The sequence below is a fragment of the Serinus canaria genome, chromosome 2 (assembly GCF_022539315.1).
Source record: "Serinus canaria isolate serCan28SL12 chromosome 2, serCan2020, whole genome shotgun sequence".
Taxonomy (NCBI): Eukaryota; Metazoa; Chordata; class Aves; order Passeriformes; family Fringillidae; genus Serinus; species Serinus canaria.
In genome coordinates this window covers 85836168-85860187 of record NC_066315.1, presented here as the reverse complement: position 1 = coordinate 85860187, position 24020 = coordinate 85836168, and the positions used below count along the sequence as shown (strand labels likewise).

General features: G+C 37.7%; 1 protein-coding gene across 4 annotated transcripts in view; it reads left to right on the top strand.

The window, feature by feature from the left end:
* Positions 1-24020, top strand: part of GALNT1 (polypeptide N-acetylgalactosaminyltransferase 1) — a 108165-nt gene that overhangs the window by 55013 nt on the left and 29132 nt on the right. For all 4 annotated transcript variants that reach the window (XM_050971363.1, XM_050971364.1, XM_030231424.2 and 1 more), the window contains exons 3-4: positions 8949-9180; positions 16474-16648. In XM_050971363.1, coding sequence (XP_050827320.1) covers positions 9042-9180; positions 16474-16648 — 314 coding nt within the window. In that variant the 5' untranslated portion in view covers positions 8949-9041. The remainder of the gene's footprint in view (positions 1-8948; positions 9181-16473; positions 16649-24020) is intronic.

Below are 24020 nucleotides of genomic sequence, written 5' to 3'. Positions count from 1 at the left end.
TTCACTCGTGAATTGCTCATTGTCTTTGTGCCGCCTCTGATACTCAGTGATGAAAATACTGCCTGTATTCTCAAGCTGGCTGTTTGTCTTAGTCAAGCACCCTCAGTAGCCCTCCCAGAGTGTGCGTGCATAGTAGCTGTGGCTTGGAAGAGTTATGTTTGCTCTCTGTCAGCATCTGAGGTGTCAGTAACCCAATTTAAGACTGCAGTTGTTTCAGGAAAAGAAATAACTGTCTTTTGGCTTAAAAATCTGCTTTCCAAAAAGGATTGCCTGTTCTGCACCTGTCATGAGAGGCAGTTCTGTGGTTCAATCTAAGAGGGAAAAGATTCAAATAGCAGTGATTTGTACTTACCTGCCAGGACTGTAACAACAGCCAATAACTTAATGCCCATGTAAGCACCTACTTCTCTTTGCTTCAGGGTGATTATATATCTGGGTATTCATTTTCTTATGTGTTGCAGTTAACCTGGGCTAACAATGCGCTCCAAATATTTAAAGCAGTTCTGTAAAAAGATGTAGAGTTGTTTTTTTGTTATCGGATTGGCAATATTAAGTAATATAATTTGATTTCTCACTGGACATAATAGAAATATATTATAAATTTTAGAGCAGTTGAGAGAGTGAGAATGTGTGAAGAATCCCTGAATGAGATGTCTGATTTTAGATAATTTTTATCCAACCTGTAGAACAAGAGAGAAATGAAGTTGTTGCCTCACACATTTGAAATCTACTTCAAAGTCATAGAATAGAACATCTAGTGAGTCTCAGCTGGTTATATGACAGCAGTAGTCTTTGTACTTTTATTGTGTTCTTAATTTCCAAATTTTAGCTATCCTCTTGAGCTCTTGCAATATTTACAGGGATATTCTGATAGGGAATATTTCATCTACCTCCTGGATCAATTTATTCCTTGTCTTGCATAGCAAAAATTACTGTGAAAAAAAGAACATTAATCCGAAATATGTGCATTGAATTGGTTTGAACTTTTATTATTTGATTAAAATATTGTTCTTCTGGTCCTTTGAAACCTTGTCCACTACAGTTTCTTCCTGCAAGAAAGACATGGCTTTCATAAAGTCAATCTAAACAGGTCTGATTAAGACTGGGAAAAAGTGTAATTTAAGTGTTTTCAAAGGTTTTCATTTGAGCAGTTGTGTAAATAATCTTTTGTTCCATTCTCAAAAATGCTGTATTGAGAGAATTTGGCATTTTTACAAACTCATTTGAGAAACCATTAAGCACTGATTTGCAAAATTATAAGCTGTTTTCAGAAGTTCAATGACTATAGTTCTTTCTGAAAACTATAGGTACCAAAGAAACATTGCATTTTCAATTAACTTTCTTGCTTTAACTGTGAGAACTTTTTTGAAAAGCCAAACTTTATAGAAGCCAATTTTTTCAATTCAGAAATGCTATTTACTTACTATGTAGAAGTATTTAGAGCTAATCTTAAAAGTTTAGAGGTTAAGTAAAAACTACTTGGGTAAGAAGGTCCCTTCCTACCTGAAGTATTCTATCATTCTGTGATTCTGAGTAGGGAGGATCAGAGGTTCAGGCACACAGTCTTGTAGTTCCATACAGTTGTAAGCAGTTTGACAGAGTTGTAGTTGGAGTGCATAACTGTTGTTCCATTTTTGGTTTTGCTTTTCTACGTGATGAGAGATTTTAACCTCACAAGAGCTTCTACTTCTATAAGTATAATGCATTATGTTAATTTGTAGGAAAGGAGGCATGAACCAATAGCTTCTGCCTTTGTGTATGAAGTTCATCATTGTTTTTCAGCTGTAGTCAGCCACTCCGTTTCGTTGTTCTGCCTTTGTTCCAAGGCCCACCAGTTTTAGAAACATAATTGATATTTTTTCAAATGGTCAATTAAAAATTTGACTTTTGAATTAAAAAAATTGCTTCTGGTGAATTAAAAGTGCAGTCTTCCTACACAGAGCAAGAAGAATAGAAATTTATTTTACTGACCTACATTTCTCAGATTTACTGAAGTGCAGGTTTGCTTTTAATGAATTGTTTTCATATGGTTCAGACTGATATGATCTGCTTTGTCTCATCACCTCCTCAGAACTTACTTGCTGAATTGTACTGAACAGATGAATAATAAAACCTTTCAAAATCCATCAAATGAGCATAGCCCCATGAAATATTCTTCTCTTGTATTAACTTCTGAGAAGAAGACTACTGGCATCCTTAAACTCTTTAGTATTATTTTTGCCTGTTGAAATTTACTGGATGCATTTGTGTTACTGTGAAAAAGATGAAGAATAATCTGTTTTCCACAGGTGGTGGGCTGACCTAATTTAAATGGTTTTTTATCACTTGCTTTCATAGCATTGAAAGGTAGTGCTTTGTTTATCCTCAAACCAACCTGCTTACTGATGTTCTGATGGTAATGAGCTCTCTGCAAACAAGCATGAGAACCAATTTAGAGCATGGGCCAGTAAAAAAGAAAAAAAAAATAACAAAACAAAACACATCAGCACAGCAGCAAAAGTAGTTCTGGAACCTGATCGTAGTGTTGGCATCACTTATGTTTTCAAATATGGATGTAACCAATGGGACTGGACTCATTAATAGTTCAGAGATACAGAGCTGTAGACAATGCTCACAACAATTTGTGTTGGCTCCATTTTTTAGAAATTTGCTCAAAAATCATACACTTGCCTAATATGTTACCTTACAGTGTGCCAGTTTTTCTCCCTCATTTCTAAGTAGACTGAGAAGCTGAAAATTCAGTTTTGTGTAGACCATCAATCTTTCCTTAGATGCTGTACAGTTAATAATTTTCCATTTGGTATAAATTGATATTAATAGCTTAAACATAGTAAATGTTGTGTCAGGATTTTGATGAGCCCTTATTTTGTGCCAGCTTCTGTTTGTTCATATCTGAAATTCTGGAAAACAAGCTTTACATCAGCTTTGTCTGGTTACATGCTGCATCCAGTGTACAGTCCTGATTTAGCTGAATAATAGCAGTGAAGTCCTTTGTCAAGCCTGCCACAAAGTCGTATTGAAGACTGATCACTAATATAAACAGAGATAAAGTTGATCCAAAGATAAAAATGACTGAGTATTTGTGTGCTATACTGAAAAAGAGTAAGTTTTCTTTCCCATGCCAACTGTGTTTGTAAAAGAGGTTGTTAAGTGAAACAATGCTCTTTATATAAGCAGTAATTTTAAAGATGACCTTTTCCTGTAGTGTCAAATGTATCCTGGATTTTGTCACAGGGAAGAAAAATTCACTTGACCTTCAGAAATAACAAGGCTTGAATGCACCCATTTTTCCTCTTTTCACTTTATTCTTGATAAAGTACAACCTTTGTTCCTACCTTTTCCAAGGTGTTTTTAATACTCCTTTCTCTTCCATAGTATAAGGGTTTTGTAATGTATAATCCAGTATTTTGAAGGGATGAAAAATACTTGGTTTTACAAAAATCTTTAATTCTATTACATTACTCTGTAGGTAAATGCAGTTATTAAGTCTATGCATTTGGGGACTATTTCTCTGGTTACTGGGCTGGTTTGTAGATGCAGTTGACTTTTCTTTACCATAAGAACACACTGCTGATTAATTTTGAATTTGCCCTGGGGCTCCAAAAGTTTCTTCCTGCAGAGCAGCTCCTTAGCATGGTAGTACCCAGCCTATGTAGATAATACTTGTAGAATCATAAGATGGTTTGAGTTGGAAGGAACTTAAAAGGTCATATTCTAGTTCCAAGCCCCTGCCATGGGCAGGGATGCCACCAGCTAGATCAAGTGCTCAAGGCCTTTCAAACTTGACCTTTAAAAACAGGAATTTGTACTTTTTAGTAACTGAATATTTGAGGTTTTAACCTGCCTGTTTTTCTAGCCTTTGAAAGTCCCTTGAATTGGCCACCCAGATCCATTCCTGCATGTTGTTTCACGGTGTTGCCTGCGTGCTCCAGCCCAGCTGGGTGTCACCAGCAACCTTGCTGAACGTGCTTTCAGTCCTGTCCCTCAGCTTCTCAGTAGAGACACTAGCAGGTGTCAGCCCCACTTTTGGCCTCAGAGAGCTGTCACCAGTGGTTGTCAGCTGAACTTTGTATGGCTGGTCAGAACCCATAAAGCCTGGTGCTCCAGCTAGCTCTCCACCCCCCTGATAACCCACTTCTTCAGATTAAATCTCACTAAATTCTGAAAAAGTTCTCTGGAAGACTGTCCCAGTCCCTGTTGAAGTTAATGCAAACACCATTCTCTGCTCTTCCCTTGCTCACCAAACCAATGCTCTCCTTGAAGTGAGTTGCCAAATAGTTCAAGTATGGTGTGGCTTTGGTGTATCTGTACTGCCTGTTTCCCTTTTAGTTTTTGTGTTGTGGTGATCTGGTTGGGATTGGGTTTGTTTTATTTTGTTTGTTTTTTGTTTTGGCTTGGGGTTTTTTGTGTTTGTATGTAAGATTTCTTACATGATGTTTGCAAGGACTGAAGTAAACCTGTCTTAGCTGGTGGTTCTCCAGAATCTCCTTTCCTACTTGATGATAACTTTTTTCCTAATCTTGAGGATTGGGAATCTCTGGATCATCATTGCAGACGTTTCACAGGTAATAGAGAATGGCCCTGCTGTAAGATGAGCCTGCTCCTTCAGCACCCTCCAATGCCACCTTTCTGATGCCATGAAATTGCACATGTCCAAGTGGTTTAAGAGATCCCTGACTCAGTCTGTGTCCTGCCTGTGAAGTTTCACTCTTGCAGACTCTGCCTCCAATAACAAAGGAACTGAAAAAGACATTGAGTATCTTAGCCTTTGCATGCTAAGCACTGGATCTGCATTATTCTCAGTCTTTTTAAAATCTTTTTGTTTTTTTGCTATCCAAAGTGCCGTTCTTGTTGCTGCTTTTGCTTTGTTCCAACTTGTACTCCTCAATTATCTGAGAAGCTCCTCACGTGCTCAGGAAATGTAACTCAGGCCTATTCATCAGTCTTTCAACAGCATCCCAGCAGTATAATTGTTGTGGAAGGGCACATCTGCAGGCTTTCCTTCTGTTACCACAATTTCCTGGATTTGTCTCTCTCAGCCTCCATTCTGGGAGTTTCCATCCACTTACCCTTTGAGTGCAATGCTGAGCTGTCTCTTCTATTTTTTTTTTTTTTTTTTGCATCATGGGGGACAGACTCGTGACACTTCAAGGTCTCTGTGGAGATGCATCCACCTGCTCTTTGTCCTTGATCACTTTGCTCCTTAGCCTCTTCCACTGAAGAAGCAGCACTCAGGCAGAGTGTTCCTCCCATGGTTGAGGCCACCACCACCTCTCCAGCAGCAGAGGGAGGAACCAAGCCCTGGATGGCAGAGCCCCCTTCCCAGAGCTCTGGGTCAAGGCTCTGGTATGCTCAGAGCAGTTGCTTTGTTGGAGTTTCTGGGCCCTTCTGCTGCACTGCTGTGCTGGGGGAGTACTGTCATAAAAGCAGTGGTAAAAATGCTTTATGAGAGATAGAAAAATGCTTTATGAGATGATAGACTGCCCAAGGGAATGAGAGCCTTCGTCTAAAGGTACCAGGAAGGGCCTTATCGATGGAAAACTGTGTGTTGAACTTTCGCATCGCTCTCTTTTCATCACTTCCCCAAACCCTCAAAGGGTTCACAAAGTATCTTTTTGACATTTCACTGAACTGACAAAGGAATTTTCTTTTGTTAGAGGCAGATATACCACCAGGCTATGCATTCCAAAGCACTTGATATAGAGCAGCAAGTCTAGATTGTGGTTCTCCTGGTGTCTTGATAATTTGAGGACCCCAAAGCACTGTGCTCCTGTGCACAATTTTGCACTTTTTTACAGCCTAATGTCTCACAAGTCTGAACTTCAAGAAGGGTAAAATTAAAAGAATTGGTAGCGTTTTCTTTCAAAACACATATTTTATTAGCATTTGTGTTCTTTAAGTACAAGCAGGGTGGTGGTGTGACTTGATTCCTTGCCAAATCGTTTCTATAGCATCCGAATTTGGACCAGAAGAAAACTATTGTATGGAGAGTTTAAGGGCAGTCATGCACTATGTCAGACAAATTTTGTCTGCATACAATATTTGTTTCTGCCAGTGGATGCAGAGAATAGTGGAAACAGGAATGATGCTTGCTGTACTCTCCTGGAATGCAGTGACTTGAGGTTCACAGTCAGGGACTGGCTGAAGTAGGGGTGAGGACTTGATATTTATTAGTTGATGAAGAGACTTGCAGTGCTTGCAGGGGATGGTGGCAGGCAGCTCCCCTAGATGACTACACAATGTAGGGAATACATTCCTTTTCTTGATTTTAACCTCTTGCTGCTAAATTCGTTAAATTTCTGCCAATATAAGTAAGAGTAAAAGGCAACAGTTGGTCTCTATTTACCATCTCCATACAGCTTTTGATTTTACAGACCTGCCTCTTGATTTAGGTTACATCTGTTCCAGCCAGGAAAAATGCTATTTTCATCTTATAATGAAGCTGTTCTTTGTTGTATTCATCCTTTTGCACGTCTCACTTGTTCCTTCTAATCCTCCTATATCCTTTTTGAAATTATAAGACTGGATGTTCACACAGCACTCAAGATGAGAGAGCAGATACTGTGTAATGAAGTAGTGATGGTTTGGTTTCTGTTTTCTACCTAGTAGTGTGTAACAAATTTATTTTTCTTTCACAGCTGTTGATGATTTTACAGAATTTCACAGTACAGCTCCCAAGATCCAGAGTTCAGGTCTATCCTCTTATCTATTTAAAAAAATAACCAACTAGAAAACCCCCAACCGAAAAACCCCTGGGATTTTTTCATAATGTATGTCACTTAATGTTTCCTTGTGGTAATTTCATCTGTTGCTTTATCATCAGTTTGTTAGTTACAGATACTTCTGCAGTTCCTAATTTTTTACAGTCATCCCTGCACACCAAAACTATATAGATGCAAGCTGAGATCCCAAAAATAATTCATTCTTGGCATTTGATATGCACCTATGCAGGAGGCAGAGGGTTGTACACCCTTCTAGCCTTGTACAAGTGGAAGGCCACAGGCTCCTATGTTGCTGTGCCATCCAAAGCTGTGTGACTTCACTGTAAAGGAATGCAGGGAGATAGGAATATGTCTGCTGCCAATAAGAAGAAATCAGCTGTATTTAGAAAAGGGATATCATGGTATTTTCCCTTAAGAAGGGTGGGTAGAGGCAGAGGTCAAATTATGGCAATGAAATAGTAAATGAAATGCAGTCTTAACGATGCAGGCTTTTAATGAGGTTTTTGTGTAGTCACAACTGATGTACTTTAACCCCAGCTGGCATCCAAGCCCCATGCAGCAGCCACTCACTCACTTCCCACCACCCCAGTGGGATGGAGGAGAGAATGGGAGGAATAAAAATGAAAAATGAGTTGAGTTAAAGCAAGTGCTGCACAAACAAGTAAAACAAAACTAGTAGTTTATTCACCATTTCCCATGGACAAGCAGATGTTCAGCCATCCCCAGGAGAGCAGGGCTCTATCACATGCAGCAATTGCTTGGGAAGACAAAAGCCATCACTCTAAACATCCCCCCCTTTGTTTTTCTTGCTCCATCTTTGTATGCTGAGCATTGTATGATTCCATATGGTATGGAATATCTTTTGAGTCAGTTGAGGTCAGCTGTCCCGGCTGTGTTCCCTTCCAGTTTGTTGTGCACCCCCAGCCTCCTCACTGGTGGGGAGGGGTGAAAAGCAGGAAAGGCCTCAACAGTGTGTAAGCCCTGATCAGTAGTGAAAAAAAAATCCCTGAATTATCGATGCTGTTTCCAGCACAAATCCAAAACATGGCCTCTGCTGGTCGCAGTGAAGGAAATTAACTCTGCATCAGTCCAAACCAGCACAAACACTCGTGATAAAGTTCTCTTTTCAATAAATTCTTCAGTTTTCACTGAAAGCATGTAAGAAAAACTTAGTGTATGTAATTTATAAAATCCTAGCATGTCTTTAAAGTCTCCTTATTTTATCCTTTCATTTTTTATGTGAAGAGTGTCTACAATTCTGGTTTTAACTGGTATTCTGCTCCCACTGGTAAACATTTCAGGAGTACTTTGAGTTGAAATATGTCAGTAGTGGTTAAAAAAAAATTAAAAATTAAGCCTTCCATATTTTAGTATGAGGAAGCTCAAAGCTATTCTTGATTCTGCCCTACTATTCATGGAAATATGCAGTCTTAGTAACAAAAACTGTGATTTGAGTAGGGCAAAAGAGAATTTCAAAGGTTGGCATTCTAAAATTGTAATGTATACACATTGAAAAAATGTATCGAGGTTTGCTCTATAATCAAACATTAGGCTAATAAAGGCAGTTCAAGTGCCAGATTTGCTAACTTTAGTTTTGAATACCTAATAAATGATCCTGGTGGCTTATGGATACTTCGTTAACCTTGTCTACTGTTCTATTTTACCAAGAGGGATGTTTGGTTTTGGTTTGCTGAAAGTAAAGCATTTGTCTTTGTGATGATTTTGTAATAGGCAATTAGACCCTGTATAAAATCCTGGCATTTGTAGGCCAGCATTCCTAGTGATGGACCCAGAATGTCAGTGTGTGCTACATGGGAGAAGCATGAGAAATATTAGCCATGGGATTCTCACAGTAGAGAATGATACCCTGCTTCCCCAGATGTTCCTGGTTTTCATTCATTTGGGTTGTCCTGGTTTCCAGAGGATCCAGGGAGTTTCTTCTAATGCCATTAGATGTGCCTGCCTTCTTTTCCACTGGCTCAGCAGAGGACTCTCTTTTGGTCACTCATTTTGATGTTTCAGGTGATGAATGTTAACGTCATAAAGGATTGGAATAATGCTGCTATAATTGACCCCATTCCCTTATCTCACTGAAATGCATAGGACATTAGTTTTCTTGCATGCATCATAACTAAATTGTTCCCTTTTAAATTGAGTTAAAATTTCTGCTTTTAGTGTCTGTCCTCAGGTAAATGTTGTGACTTCTTTTTCTTTCGTTTTTTCCAGATATAGAACGTGGTCTCTCAAACTGGATTAAAAAACCCCCCTGTTGATATTTTTATTTATACTTTTTTATTTTTGTATTTGACTTAAAGTGCCATGAAAAAATTTGCATATTGCAAGGTGGTCCTTGCCACCTCTTTGGTTTGGGTCCTTCTGGATATGTTTCTATTGCTGTACTTCAGTGAATGCAATAAATGTGATGAGAAAAAGGAACGAGGCCTGCCAGCTGGAGATGGTAAGTTTTCTGTTTAAGTATTCTTTAAACTATGCTGCTTTAAAATTGCACTCTTTTTAAAGATTTGGGATTTCTTTTTTCCTCCGCAATGTAGCATTGTGTCAGCGTTTAGGAGTCACAGAATATTCCATGTTTCATTGAATGACTAGAGAATAACCATGTTGCCTGAGATGGATGTTGCAGACTTAAAACACTTATGATGTAGAATTTTAAGCACTAATGTATATGAAATAACCCCCAAAAACTATGCAACAAGAAGTGCAGAAATCTAAGCCATGTTAATGCAGTCTAAAGGATATTTTAAATTTCCATGAGTGAGGAAGCAAAGGCACTATTAACTTCATTAGACATACTAATAAAACAAACCAAGCCAACAACCAAGCTCACTTGTCTGCCTGCCCCTGCAAAAAAAGATTTCAACCAACCAAACTGAAAAACACCCCCTGCCCCACAACCCACCTAACCCAAAGTTTGGACAGAGACTGTACCAATAAGGTACAGTAAATGTTGTAATGAAAAGGTTTATGATAATAGAATGAACTTGGATGTAAAAGTGACAAATATGAGTGCATGCTTATCTAGATAACTTTTAAGTGAGAGCTGTATTATTCAATACTAAAGGTTTTCAGATAAGCTTTCAGTTTTGTTCTTGCCATCTTAAGTTTATGAGTATCAATTAGATGAGCTGAGTGTGGGGTTGTTTTGTTTGTTTTGTTTTGGGTTTTTTTGACAGCACTACTATTGATGTTGCCAACCTTTTTTTTTTTTTTTTTTTTTTAGAAAGTTAGCATAGTTGATTACATGGGAGAAACGTTTGGTGCAGGGAGATTTCTCATCCCTGCAATGTCTCAGCGTATGCATTTAGAACTGCAGGCAGCTGCCACCTCTAGTTTGTTTGTGAAGCATCTAATTCTTTAGTTTGGTGTCTCTCCACTGAAAAGGCTGTGTCTGTGTTTCACTGCTGATGCTGGAAACCTTTTCAGTGATGCTAATTGTTAAGTCCAATCAGTTAATTGCACTCAAGGTTATTGCTTTCCATCACAAAAAATTTTTCACCTGTTGACATCTGGTGTGAACCTTGACCTTCCTTGGAAATTTTCAGAAGTATTTTAATAATGTTGTTCTGTTACAGAGTAACACTGGGGAGATATTTAAGAAGTGTCAGATTTGGTTTATTTGTTTTCTTTCCCTGTGATGAAAACAAGCCAATAAATCTCCACAGAGAGCACTGTATAGAATGTAGAATTTCTGTGCTCAGCACCTCTGGACTCCTGTTTTCACAACTGCATGTAAACATTTTAAAGGGGTTCTAATCCACCTGAATTTTGCAGAACTAACTTAAATTTTTCATTGCTGGCTTTGCATTTTTTGAGTTTCTTTTTCAGTAAGAGGAAAGCAAAGTGGCAAGAAAATTAGTTAGGCTCCTTTAGAAAGTATGTCTTCTACAGGAACTCAGTCTTTTTTTGTCCTTTTTTTTCTCTTTTCTTTTTTTTTCCTCCAGAAGTTTGGAAATTCTTATGTGGTAGGACAATGACTGATGTGTTGTTATGTAGAAATAGATCCAATTTTTGGCTTCCCATAAAGCAGATAACTTATGCCAGAAAACAGCAGGTGAAGTCAATATCTATCAACCTAGTGTGATATATTGATAATGTTGAAATTTCAGATGACTTTACATATGAAGTCATTGGGGGAACCTTCAGGTGAGGGAAAGTCTTCAGTTTTGACAGATTAGTATTATGACTTTCCCTATGCAACACTAATTTTACTTAGTTGATTACAGTCTTAATTCTGACCTTTACCCAAAACTGTGTGTATTAAAATTCTTGATATATTTTTAATATCTTATAGTTGGCTGGTAAACAAACAAAACCTTGAATATAGTTTTGTACATTTCCTTGTTTGGTGGAGGTTTTTTTCTTTTTCTTTTTCTTTTTTTTTTTTTTAACAGCTGATTTGTAGTAGTGCATGTGAAGGAATAGGTCTGCTGGAAACCTTGGTTGCCCTGTGACATTTCCTTTTAACCAAGCTGCATGCCTCATCATAGATATTTTTACTTGTTCCAGTAGTTTACTGATTTGGAATCTGTAGTGGGTTTCCTCCTGCTCAGAGTGCCTGCAGTCTTCTCAGATAACATTGAGGCTATTTTGTCTGTGAAGCTTTTATCAAAATCTGCTTTTTCATTTCAATTTTTCCTCTGCTTTTAATTTCCATAATTGAATTAGTTTCCTTGATTCAACATAAATTATGCTAGTGTTCTGAATTTAATATCCTCTTGTCCATGTCACTCTGGAATATAGCTTCTCTTTGCAATTCATGGAAGAATTCCATGGCATTTAATGAACTTACTCAACAAAGGAGTAAGTTTTTCTGAGGAGTTTATATTTATTTTAGGTTGTGCTTGCCTTGTTGAAAAAAATGAATCTTTAGCTATTTCAGCAGGAGCAAAGGATTTTGAGGACAACTTTGGACAGTTTGGGCTTTCATGAAGGTAGAAGGACATCTTCCATAGGTCTTTAATACAGAAAATGGAAGGGTTTTTGTTTTTGTTTTTTTTTTTTAATAAAATTAGGCAAGAGCCATAGACAAAATTGTATTTGGGATCTTTCTCCTTGGTATTGATGGCATAAGATACCATCATCTTAAATCAGTGATAGTAAAGGAATGTGCAGCTGTGGAAAACTCAGTGTACATGGTTATGAGGAACTGTAAGGTGAGTGAGATAAAAGCCTTGGTGTCTGCTCTGACAAAGATTAAAGGCTGGGAGCTGCAATGACACAAGTGTGGAGTTAAGGGCATGAAAGGTGAGGTAGAAAAGGGACAGGCCACTAGCCAGGTAGGAGGACAGAAGAGGTGGAGTTGCCTTGGGAAAAGGGAGCCTGGCATGGGGTCTGGAAAGTACAAGACTGAGCAGCCAAGATTATAGCAGAGGGAGGGATAGTTGGAATCCAGTGACTGTAGTTGTGTGGGATGATTTGTCTGTGGACTTAAGCTTTTGCCCACCCCCTCCACCATGGCAGAAGACATCTGCAGTGGCTTCACCAGGTAACCTGGGGAGCTGGGATCAGAACACCCAGCAGTGCTGATTCCAGCAACAATCCCTGAGCTGGGAGGAGCCTGTGCTTGTGCTGACTGGTGTTGCTGCTCTTTCTTCTCTCTGCCATGACCCCCCCAGAGGGGTTGGGAGAAAACTGGGGGAAGCCCTCTCCCAGTGGGATGATGCACACCCCTTATCCAAAACACCACCTGTGTTCTTCCTATTGCCACATCTTCTGGTGGTGGCTCCCTTTTTGTAATTCCTGATGATTACTCAGTAAAACCCACAAAGAGTAATTAATTGTTGTTTATGGAAGGTGGCTGATGTAAGTTTAAATGTTGCTGTGAATTGGAAAGAATATCATTTAACCTTAGTAAGCATCATCCATGTTATGTAGTATTTTTTTTCCAAATCTAATATTCATAGGATAGTAACTTGAGCATTATTTTTTTGATATGGGATTGGCATTGCAATTTAGATTGGCATTGCAATTTAGCCTGGAACAGAGCTTACTTAATAAATGTAAACAAGTTCCAGACTTAAAGAGAGGGTTCAAGCTGCTCCCTAACAGTACAATTAGGGACCATTCTTGTAAACAAAATATACCTAGGTGGTAGTGTGGTTTTACTAATAAAGTAATGAAGGCTTTTTTGTGTAGCTCTGTCTTATTTCTGTAAGAACCTTTTATGTCATCCCTCAGGTCTTGACTTAAATGAAGGTGAGTCATTCTTTACCCCCAGTTATAGGCTTCCTAAAGGTCTGATTGCAAAAAAACCTTCCAGCTTTGGCACTTGATGTGGTTTCTAAATAAACTTTCAGATTCATCCTTTTTCCCTTTTTTTTTCCTGACCTCAGGGTGCATTCCCCTTGTGTAAAGATTAGAAGCCCTGGGCACAGGGGAATCTTTCAAAATTAGGACTGGTGAGAGCCATGTAATCTCAGCTCCTTGCTATTTGCACTCTTTTCCTGGAGCAATGACAAAGTTAAACTAGGACCAGCCATTTTTGTCAACTGCCAATCAAGACCTTGCATTCTGAATTTGGAGCTCTGGTAAAGATGGAATCTCTAAATAGCATTCTGAATAATTTCATCTGCATGAAAAAATCCTAAGAAGAAAAGTGAGCAATTTCAAGATTTAATTTTTGAAAATCTGAACTATTTGTCATAAATCAGTCTTGTTCTATTAAGGTTGAGGTGTGTGTAAGAAGCAGAACTGCTCTGAACTTTTACCTGTCCTAACAGCTTATTGTAATTATGGTCATGCCTCCAAAGGTGACTGGACTTTGCATTGGTCAGTTTACTTGGGCTCTGAAGATTTCTCACCAGAAGAATCCACCCCTTTTTCCTGGCTTTAGATGGTCTTAGATTTTTAATTATCTGGTTTTCATCTGGTGAAAAGAAATTTGTAGTCCACAGAAATAAAGAGTTCCTGATTTTTTAATGAAGGTCTGGAAGAGATCAAGGCTTCTTTGAAACTAATGGTTTACTGATACAAATAAGAAATATCTGGAAATAAATTACTAGATTTCTTTTTTAATCAGGTGGTGATTCAGTCATTCATTTAGTTCTGAAACCTGTAGCTATAAATTTCATTTCTGTTTGTTAGAAGAATGCCATCAGTACATAGAGTCTTTCAAAGGAAATTTTTTTCTGTATTTAACTGACAAAAGAGCACTGTGGTTTGAATTCTTAACAATGCATTTATTAGTAATTTTGGGAGAGCCTTGTTGGTTGGTGTTTGTGAAACCTACGTGCTTCTGTGGGAAAACAGATAACCATAAAAAACCCCAAGAGAAGATGGTTCTCAGAAACTTGAGCGAACATCTTCTGATGGTTAACTTTTCTTGGAAAGTCATTGCTCTGCCTGCGCCTCAGCTTGACTGTCTGCATTAGTGAGTTGCATAAAATATCTGGATCTAGTAAGCTGTTGCTGGATTTTTCTGTAAAGAGAATGAAGTACTGAGGTAGAGTGTGTAATCAAGCAGTATGTATTTACTAATGAAATTTGAAAATTCAACTGATGAATTTGCAGAATTTTTACACCAGTATCCAAGTCACTGATGTGCTAAACTCTCATCTTAACAGGAAGATGTGCAAATGTGAGAGATGAGCTTTTGGCTGCTTTAGCTATTCAGTTTAACTCGTTTAGTGAAAGTTAAGAAGGAGCTGGAAGTGTAAATGAAACAGGAAATTATTTTTTTTCTTCAAAATAGGTCATTTTGTAGGATAAGACACTGGCTCTTCAGAAGTCAAAAAAACATGATGCATACAACTATATTCTGATTGGGCTTTTTAAATTGTTTTAGTTGTGTGGAACACCCATTACTAAATCACTTTCCAAGTGAACCTAGGTACTCATTGCTACATGCTTAAGGAAAATTGCTGTGATAGCCCAGATAATAATAACACGCTGAATGTATAAAATTAAGCCCAAATAATTACTTTATTGTATACCATAATTTTAAGTTAATTACCCCCCAGAAGGCACAAATTCTAGTTTGAAAGGTTATGCAATTTCAAGTCAGCAAGTTTTGATGCAGGTTCCAACCGTACCTTCTGAAGAGGCAAAGATGCAAAGCAGACTGCTTGCTCAGCTTAGCCCGTGGCTGGAACGAGCACCTCAGCCCATCTGTTCAGGATTTGCTGGAACACATTACTCCATCAATTTTCAGTGGATGAGTGGCTGGCTGGCAACTTCTAGGGCTTTATAGCTCAACTGGCCATCAAGGAGAGTTTGGTTAAAAGAAAGCATCCCTGTAATAGGAGGAGGATGGGAGGAATTTCACTGCTAAATGCTCCTGAGTGACTGCAACTAGTGCAATTGCTTCAGGTACCTGAAAATGAAAGCTTCTCAAGGAGCATGTTGTGCTTGTTATCTGTTAGCACTAAATGCAGACCAGCAAAAAGCCTCATTTATTAGTAATATATATTTAAGTCTTAGTGTTTCAGCAAGGATGGAAGCCTCAGGACTTTTTTAAAAAAAAATTCTTTTTCTTCTTTATGTGGCTGTTTACTCTCTGCCTAAGGTTTAATTACACCATGCTATCCTAGATGCAAATTAAAGATAATTTGAAGCTAGGTTTGTTTCTCAGGAATTTGGTGTCTTTCTTTTAAAATATTTTCTGTTGCTCTGTTTAGATCTTAAATTGATATTTTTTAAATTAAAACTTTTCCTGAATTTGTAAAGCACTAATATAGCTCAAATTCAAATTCATTCCTGAGCATTTCTGTTCAGGAGAAAAGTGAATGGTACTTTTAAAGAGAAGTGTAACTTTTTAAAAACTGTTCTGATTTTTTTACGTATTTGGTTTAAAACCCTTAATAATTCAAGAGTCTTAATTCCTTTTTATCCCATTCTTCCTCTTCAGTTTGATCAGATATTTGATATTTAAATTTCTTTGGGTTTAAGATATTTTGTGTTAAGATGTTAACCTTCAAAATATAATTTTGTTGCATAAAAGTAACATTAGTAAGAACAAGAGAAATTGTTTCTAAACTGTTGCTGCCAATGTCCTTCTGTCAAAATAAAAATGTGGAAATAGAGGTAAAGCTACACTTTAACTGAACCTTTACTGTTCTGGAGCATTATTTGTCACAGAGTCACAGAATAAGCTGAGTTGGAAGGGTCCCATCACGGTCCGCCTCCTGGCCTTGCAAGGGACGCCCTAAGAGTCCCACCATGTGCTTGACAGTCTTATTCAAAGACCTCTTGAACTCTGTCAGGAGGAGGAGGAGGCACTGGCACTGTGACCATTTCCCTGGGGAGCCTGTTCCAGTGCCCAAACACCCTCTGGGTGGAAAACCTTTTCTTATATCCAACCTAACCCTCCCCAGACACAACTTCAGGCCATTCCCTTGGGTCCTGTCACTGTTACCACAGAGAAGAGATCAGTGTCTGCCCCTCCTCTTCCCCTCGCGAAGAAGTTGCAGACTGCGATGAGGTCTCCCCTCATTTATATCCCAGATTTTTTTTGCACATGCAGGCTTTCCTGGAAAAGTTGAATTTTCCTATATAAAGTCAATTATGATGTAATGGTGGATAGAAATAAATCATTATTGGTTTTTTTACATGAATTGTGGTGTGTAAGAAAAGCTCTTAAATATTTCTGTTGAACTCCCAAATGTGAAGATTTGTTTTCACTTTCAAAACCTGGTTTAGGACTGTTCTAAATGTGAGCACTCCTACAGTGTAAATTAATTTATAAACAAACAAAAACAAGCTTAAAAGGAGTTAGTAACATTTTATTTTTTCAAAGTTCCAGAACCCATGCAAAAACCACATGAAGGACCTGGAGAGATGGGGAAGCCTGTGGTCATTCCAAAAGAGGAGCAAGAGAAAATGAAAGAAATGTTTAAAATAAATCAATTTAATTTAATGGCAAGTGAAATGATTGCACTCAACAGATCTTTACCTGATGTCAGGTTAGAAGGGTAAGTACTTTATGTTGTATTAAAAATGTACTCTCTTTAAATGAAGAAGATGTGAAGACTAATCCAAAACAACAGTACAGGTCTCTAAGATATTACTGTTCAAGCAAACAGTTGGAGAATTTCCTGTTTGTAAGATACTTATTAGTAAAATTAGGATGGACCAGCAGAAACCAATTTTCTTCAGTGTTATTTAACTTTGAATCTGATCACAAGTATGAAGCCTGTTCAGGGAATAGAAATTAATTTGGCCGAAGGAAAGTTAACTTAAGCATCGGCATTTCAGGACAAAAATCACTTGTTTGAAAAATTCATGCATTGCTTGTAATGAGGCAGACTAAAATTTTGCATTATATAAAATAAAAGAGATTTGGTGATGAGAGAAATACTTCAAAAATTTTCTTACCTAATGAAATGTGCAGAGGCTCATTTAGATTGCTTTATAATGTTTTCTAATATCCATCTGGTTTGGTTTTGATCTTGCCTCTGGAATATTGATCCTTTCGGAGCTATTTGAGTCATAAGTAATTAAAAAGAAAATTGTAGCCTTGTTTTAACAAAAAATAAGATTGCTTTACTCTCCTGGGACTATGACAGGATAGATGATGACTCCCCCCCGCTCAACCCCTCTTCTTTATGAAAGGGGCATTCAGGTTGAATAAAACTTACGAAACGAAATTTTCCTAATTATCTACATTATCTCCTTGCAAGAATAATTTCTTTAGAAGCTCTGCTTTGCTGCTGTATGTACAAGGCCTAGCTCCTGGATGAATTGTTTTCATCTCCTCTGTCAGAAGATAATATTAGCAGAGTGAGATGAAGCTCTTGCTGCTTTTCATTTTTAATGAGTGATAAAGAACTGGTTTGTAGGTGCCTTCATCTGTTATGATGAAAGTGATTCTGCGAGTTCCTGGTAGGGCTGGTGTTCTTGGTGCATTGCTGGTGTTCCTTATAACGAACGCATATTTTTCAAAATATGATTTCACAAGATTTAAATAAAGTATTTTAATTTTTAATCGATTTTCAAATATGAAAACGTTCATTTGAGGCTCTAAAAAGTTGACTTAATCCTAACCTTTGTGAGGTCTAGATTTTGAGTTAGACAAAAATGGAAAAAGAAATTGTTACAAACTATAAAAAAATTATTTCAAAAAAATCCCCTAACAGCTATTGCCTAAAAATTATTACCATCACTCAAGTTTGCAGGCAATTGAAATTGCTATTTCAAAATCCAGTTTAACGAAATAGAAATTTTTGTCTTGTGCATTTGGCTATGCTCTGCAGTTATTGTGTTTCACAGTGAAACATGTGCTGTAAGTTTTGTAGTGTTGCATTTGCTTCTCTTTTCCATTTTTTTCTGTGTACACTATACTCAGTGTGTGAAAGTGGAATCTTAGTATAAAATTTTAGGTATAGTCTCAGGACAGAGTTGGTTTTTTCTGTTCTTGTAAGTTCCTGCTCAAATTTGAACATTTATGTGTGTATGCATTTTTAGTAGTTTTTGAGACAAAATTGCTTCCCAAAAATCTCTTCCATTTGTCATTTTTCAACATTTATTTTGTAAGGTCATGGTAAATAAGAAGTCATGGAGAATGTTAACATGTCTCTGTCAAATTTGAAAACAATACTGTGTTTACAGTGGAAGGGTGTCTTAATCTGTATGTGTGGATCAGTATTACTCTTTGAGAACGCTGTAACCATTTTCAGAATTGTGAACATTGTAAATACAGTCTGGTGTTGTGTGTATGTCTGATGAAACTATTTATCTGATTAGTCAAAATACTCCAAAGTCAGAAACACTCTGTGCTGCATTAGTGCAATTACTTCTGTTACAATTTGTTCTATCTATGTCCCTGGTAATATGGAAATAGTTTGTGGAGAAGGAGAATGGGTAATTTTTAATCATTCCTTACCACATTTATGTGCCTACAGCACAGCTGCCAGTAGCACTTTCAATCAAGGTTTTGAAAAAGCAGGATATGTTCAAAGGCACGCTTAGCTGTTCAACCATGTAATTATTTTCTTCACAAGTTTTGTGGGTTGCTTCCTTTAATGTGGTGTGGCGGGAAGAAGTGATTATTTCAAGTCCTCTAATTCTCCAGCATGTCAGTTTTTCTGAAGTACAGAAGCCTGCAGAGGTTTTGCCTAGCGGTTAATCATTGGAAAGCTGGTGGAATTAAGAGTGCTAGGACCAATTTGCCACATGTATTTAGTGGGAATGGCATGACATGTCAGCTGGGGAGCAGTTTTTGAAGTAGACTGCTTCATCCTTCAATTAATTTCTAGTTCTACCAAACCCCTGTCACCTGCACAAAAACAAGTGTGTTGGTCCTGGAGTGCTCATGGGTTAATCTCTGCAGATGATCCACTCTGAGCACCCTGTTTCTGTTTTGACCAAGAAAATTTGTTCCTTTACTAGAAGAACAAAAATCTGAGTTTCCTTGATAATTTCTAGGCACTTCTCCAGCTGAGGGAACTCCTCAGTACAAGACATCTACAGAAGCTTGCATCTCTGTTCTGCCAAGTGTGCCCCAGCTGTATTTAAAGGTTTATATCTATTTTTATTTTTTGGCACAAAATTACCAATGCACACAGACACCTATAAAATCATTGACATGTGCCTGAATTGCTGGTCACTTTGTGTCTGTAACCAGGAACATTGCTCTACTTCTCTTTTTCCCAGCCGAGTGTGATTTGCTCAACAGAAAAAGCTAAACCAGAAGAAATTTTTTTAGCCTGGATACTTCCCTGAATCTGGACTGGAACATGTTAGTATAACAAACTAATATGATGGACAAGGCTACAACCTCTGGAGGAAAGCTGTTGCAGGGGAAGAAGCAGCTGTGCATACCAGATTGGTTTTAAGTTGTTAATAGAATTATTCTTGCAAGCATGTCTTATTCTAGCCTGTGAATCAGTCATCACAGTGGGAGTTGATTCACAGTTGCCAGGAAAATATGCAGCTGTGGGCTTGACATGACAGCAAAGAGTAAAAGATGGATGATCAGGAACACTGGTGTCTTGCCTTGATTTTGCTGAAGATGAGGGAGGCAATGAATAAAATAGGTGCCAGGGAGTAAAGTACATGCTCAGCTGTGCATGTGTGCCTTGGATTGGTGTTCAGGCTGGAAAGCAGGGGGGTTGAAAGCATGGAATTTGCGCATGTTGTATGACTTGGTTTGGCTCTCACTGCTGTTGGAGGTGGCTTCAGAAACTGCTTTGCAAAATGAAGAATGAGTATTGTGTTCTAAGGCTGAGCTTTCCAGCCTGAACTCATTAGTTAGCAATTTGTGGAATATATAAAACTTTTAAGTAGACATTTGTTCCTTGTTGTGAGAGTTTAAACTGAATTCTGAAATTTTTTCACTTGAAAAGAGCTGCTTAAAACACTTTTTTTTCCAGGCACAAGCAATCAAGTCTTCAAACAATGAAGGCATAGCTGTGGCAGAATGATTTTGTGTTCATGTAGGCTCTGGTCCCCATGGAGCTTGTGATGCAGGGCTAGCAGGGTGTCATATTTGCAGTTGATATTTCTTGGATTGGTGATTGTCTTCCCCACGCAGACCCGCAGCAAGCAGGGAGTGTCCATGCTCCTTGCTGATCCCTCAGCAACCCTTTTGCCAAGGCTACAGGTTCTATACAATTTGGCATAAAAGATATTTCTTTATCTTTTTCCCAATTGTTATAATTTTGCCAGAACTAAGGGTGTCAGGCATCTTACTATACCTCAGTTAGTTCTACATAGAGTCTGGGATCTTTTAACTATCATTTTCTCAAACTGTCTGTTCTCAGGAAGGTAGGTGTGCTGGTACTTTGAGTGCTATAAGTCATGTTAAAGTGTAGTCAGAGTTTTTAGCCATATGACCCTACACATTTTGAGTCAACTGTGCTTAAATCCATACAAATTACAACTTCAGCCACTTCATGGAAAAAAAAAAGTGCATATCTCTGAGATCTTCATGTTTGACTGGTACATTAATGTTGTCAGATTGTTATTATTGAAGGGTTTTTTTCTGGATCAAACCACCCTTCTCAGTTTCTGCTGCCAAGTTTGATTCCACAACTGGGAGGAAGTAGACAGTTTTCCAAGTGAAAAGCCATTCTTCTATGTTACATGTATGTCGTGGAGTTTATGACAATTATGCTGGTCTCCTCTCTGAGTAAATCTAGTAAAATAGTGATTCTGACTCATTCTGTCATATCTTTGGTTGGAAAGAACAGAATTTAGATTTCTGCACTGTTAATTAGATGATACAATAAAATTTTTTCAGTTACCACAATGTGGTTTTCATATCTGTGCTTTAAAAATGTAATGTTGATTTTAAGTATGACATATGTACATGAGAATATACTGAAATTCAAAATTTTAGCTTCTCAGAGCAAATTTATTTGCTCTATAATTCAGGATACTACAGTTGAATCAAAATATAACACATCCATAAAATTAACACAATCTCAATGTGAGGAAAATAGCTTGAGTGGAAGTATTCATAGTAGAACAAATGAAGGCACGCATGCAAGAATGTAGTCTTGGGACTCAAGTGTGATATTTCATGGGTTTTTTAAAAGACAGCACTCAAGGTATTTGCTTCTATATGAGGCTTGTGAAAGTGTTCTCTCTACTTAGTTATTTCATTTAAGAGAATAGTTCAGGGGTGGTTTTATACTACATATAATTTGGTATAAATGTGGACTGCAGATGAAAGACATTTTCTCATCACTTCTGTTGATACTAATCTGATGATTGTGTGGCCTGAATGTTCACTGACTGGATGAACACTAAAAAGTATAGTTTGTTCAGCAAACTGAAGCAACACACACAGCAGGCATATGACTACCAGATCTGGTGTAAAGAAGGGATAGGACAAAAGTGCAATGGCAAAAGGTGGGGTTATTTTTTGGCAGCAGCCCACAGTTGCACTGGATTATGTGGAATGTAGTGGGGAGAAAAGCTCTCTTATAGAACCTGAGCATTAAAATCCCCATAAGGCCATGAGGATTTAGGCTCCATAAATTGTGATATACTTTGTGAACTTTGGGTAATCATTTAGCTCAGGTCATAGTAATGTAAAGACAATAAAAAAAGAGCAAAGTTGTCAACATAAGTGGTGGAAGACTCAGGAGCTTTTGACTTAAGCTAGAAATCCAGGCTGTTAATTAACCTGGAATCTGTAAAGAAATCTGCTGACCTCACCACCAGCAGTGTAACTTCAGCAATGTCATGGAAATCTGAAAGCATGTGAGGTATTAAAGACCTTCCTGTTCTTTCAAGCAGGAATGTTTTTTCATCTGGCTTTTGTGGTGCCTATAGCTTGTTACTGGCCCCTTGCAGAATCAATGTTTGGAATTGTTCTTGTTCACATTGATTTAGTGAGTTAGCTGAAAGAAATTCCCTATAAACCTTTCCCCTAGAGAAAGCTTAGAGGGGAAAAAAATAGCATTAAAAAAAAAAATCAGCTTACTTCCTGTAAACTGCTTTGGGTTTTTTTTTGGTGGTGGGAGGGGGTTACACTATACAGAGAGAGAGAGAGATAGACACAGATGTGTATGTGCACAAACACTTGGCAGTCTCATTCTTAATTGCAATCTTCTTATTCATGCTCATCCATTTTGGATGAGCTACCATATCCTGAAATTTATTCAGATTGTTAGGTCAGGTATGGAAAATAATTGGTCTAGAGATCTAGGTTCCATTTCAGTCTCTGAGGACAGAATTGGTTTTACTTCTGTCAAGAGATGCTTTTCTGTGATCGCTTTCAGGATAAGGAAAATAGTATTATTTTTGTGAAGTTCTGCTTGAATTCTGTAACCACAATGGTTTTAAGAACCATTTTGGATTTTGTTTTCAGGGTTTAAGAAGATTTCTACTTGACTCATGAGATAATGCGACCTTTCTTATATCCAAATCTTTGAGATCAGAAGAAAGGAAAATTTCATACTCTTGATGTCAGGTAAATTATGTGATACTGTTGAAGGCAGATATTAAGCAGGCTGTGTTAAAATGTTTAAATAAGGATAAGGGATTTGCCTGCATCTAGGGCACCGGTTCAGAAAGGATGATTGAAGTTGTGATATGAATTACAGAAAAGAATTGTGAATTACAGAAAAGAATTCTCTTCCTAAAATGAATTGTTCTAATTTGATTGGAAGAACCAGATTCAGGGTAGTGTGAAGTTTTGTTGTAACCTTATTTGCAGTGCTTTCTCTTTGTTCAGTTGCTAGTTAAAGGCGTGGTGGTATGCAAAATCTGAGTAGTGAAATGTGGTTTGGCATGTTACAACAGCTAGTGATCCCATATCTCTCAGAAGAATTGCTTTTAGTCCTTTTAGCTGTATTGCTTCTATATGAAAATCAGATCTTTATCCAGCTTGATTGTCTTCAATTTAGGAGCTTGGAGTGTTCTTAAAATTTATGGAAAAAGCAGATTTATTAGCACCCCCTCTTGAATGATATTATGAGGCTACTGCTTATACTCAATGATTTTTGTGGGTCCCTTCTAACTCAGCACATTCTGTGATCCAGAAAAGACTAAGTCAGTGATTATCAGAAAAACACCACATGACTTGAGTCCTGGTGGTTCTTGATGTAGTGTTCTGACATTTTCTCTGACACCCTGCTACAGGGCGTTCTCCCTTGATGGAAATATAGGTCAGTCTCAGCAGCTTCAGGGTGACTCTCAGAGTCTTATTTCAAAACTTGTTTTCACCTGGATTCAAGTAGAGAGGAGGTTTCTTGTTGGGCATAGCTGTGTCTCAGCTCTGTAACATTAACTTTATTGCAGGCTATAACTTAAAGCATATGAACAGGTAAGCAATGGAATACTGACATTTTATAGCACTGCAGTGATATTCATCAGATATCAGTAATTAAACCTGAAGTTTCATGAGAGGAGTTCAGATTTTCTGATTTTGTTTTCTATCGATCTGGAATTAACTTTTGTAACCTCAAAGGAAAATAAATGTGTGTTTTCAAGTCAAAGGATACTGATGCTTACTTTCCAGAGACTCTCAATGTATTTTAATACTGAAATGTGAGTTGTTTGTACTGCATCAGTAATATTAAACAAATTTATTACAGAGGCTGTGCTGTGTAGTATTTCCACAATACTTCAGCTCTAACCTGATTTTCAGCAAGACTTGGATTATTCCTATGTATCATTGTCAAATTTAAGTCCTGAGATGCAGTTTATTTATAACTGCAGTTTTTATTTATAACTGTTGTTTGTAGTATCCAAGAAGAAAGATTGTATTAAATTTGTAAGATGACTAAATGTGCTTCCCTTCCTGCCCCAATCTGTTGCTAGTTCAGCTTTCAAAAATGCATTGGCACTGTGTTACCGTACTGCACGTATGAGCACCAATCTGAGCTCCACTGG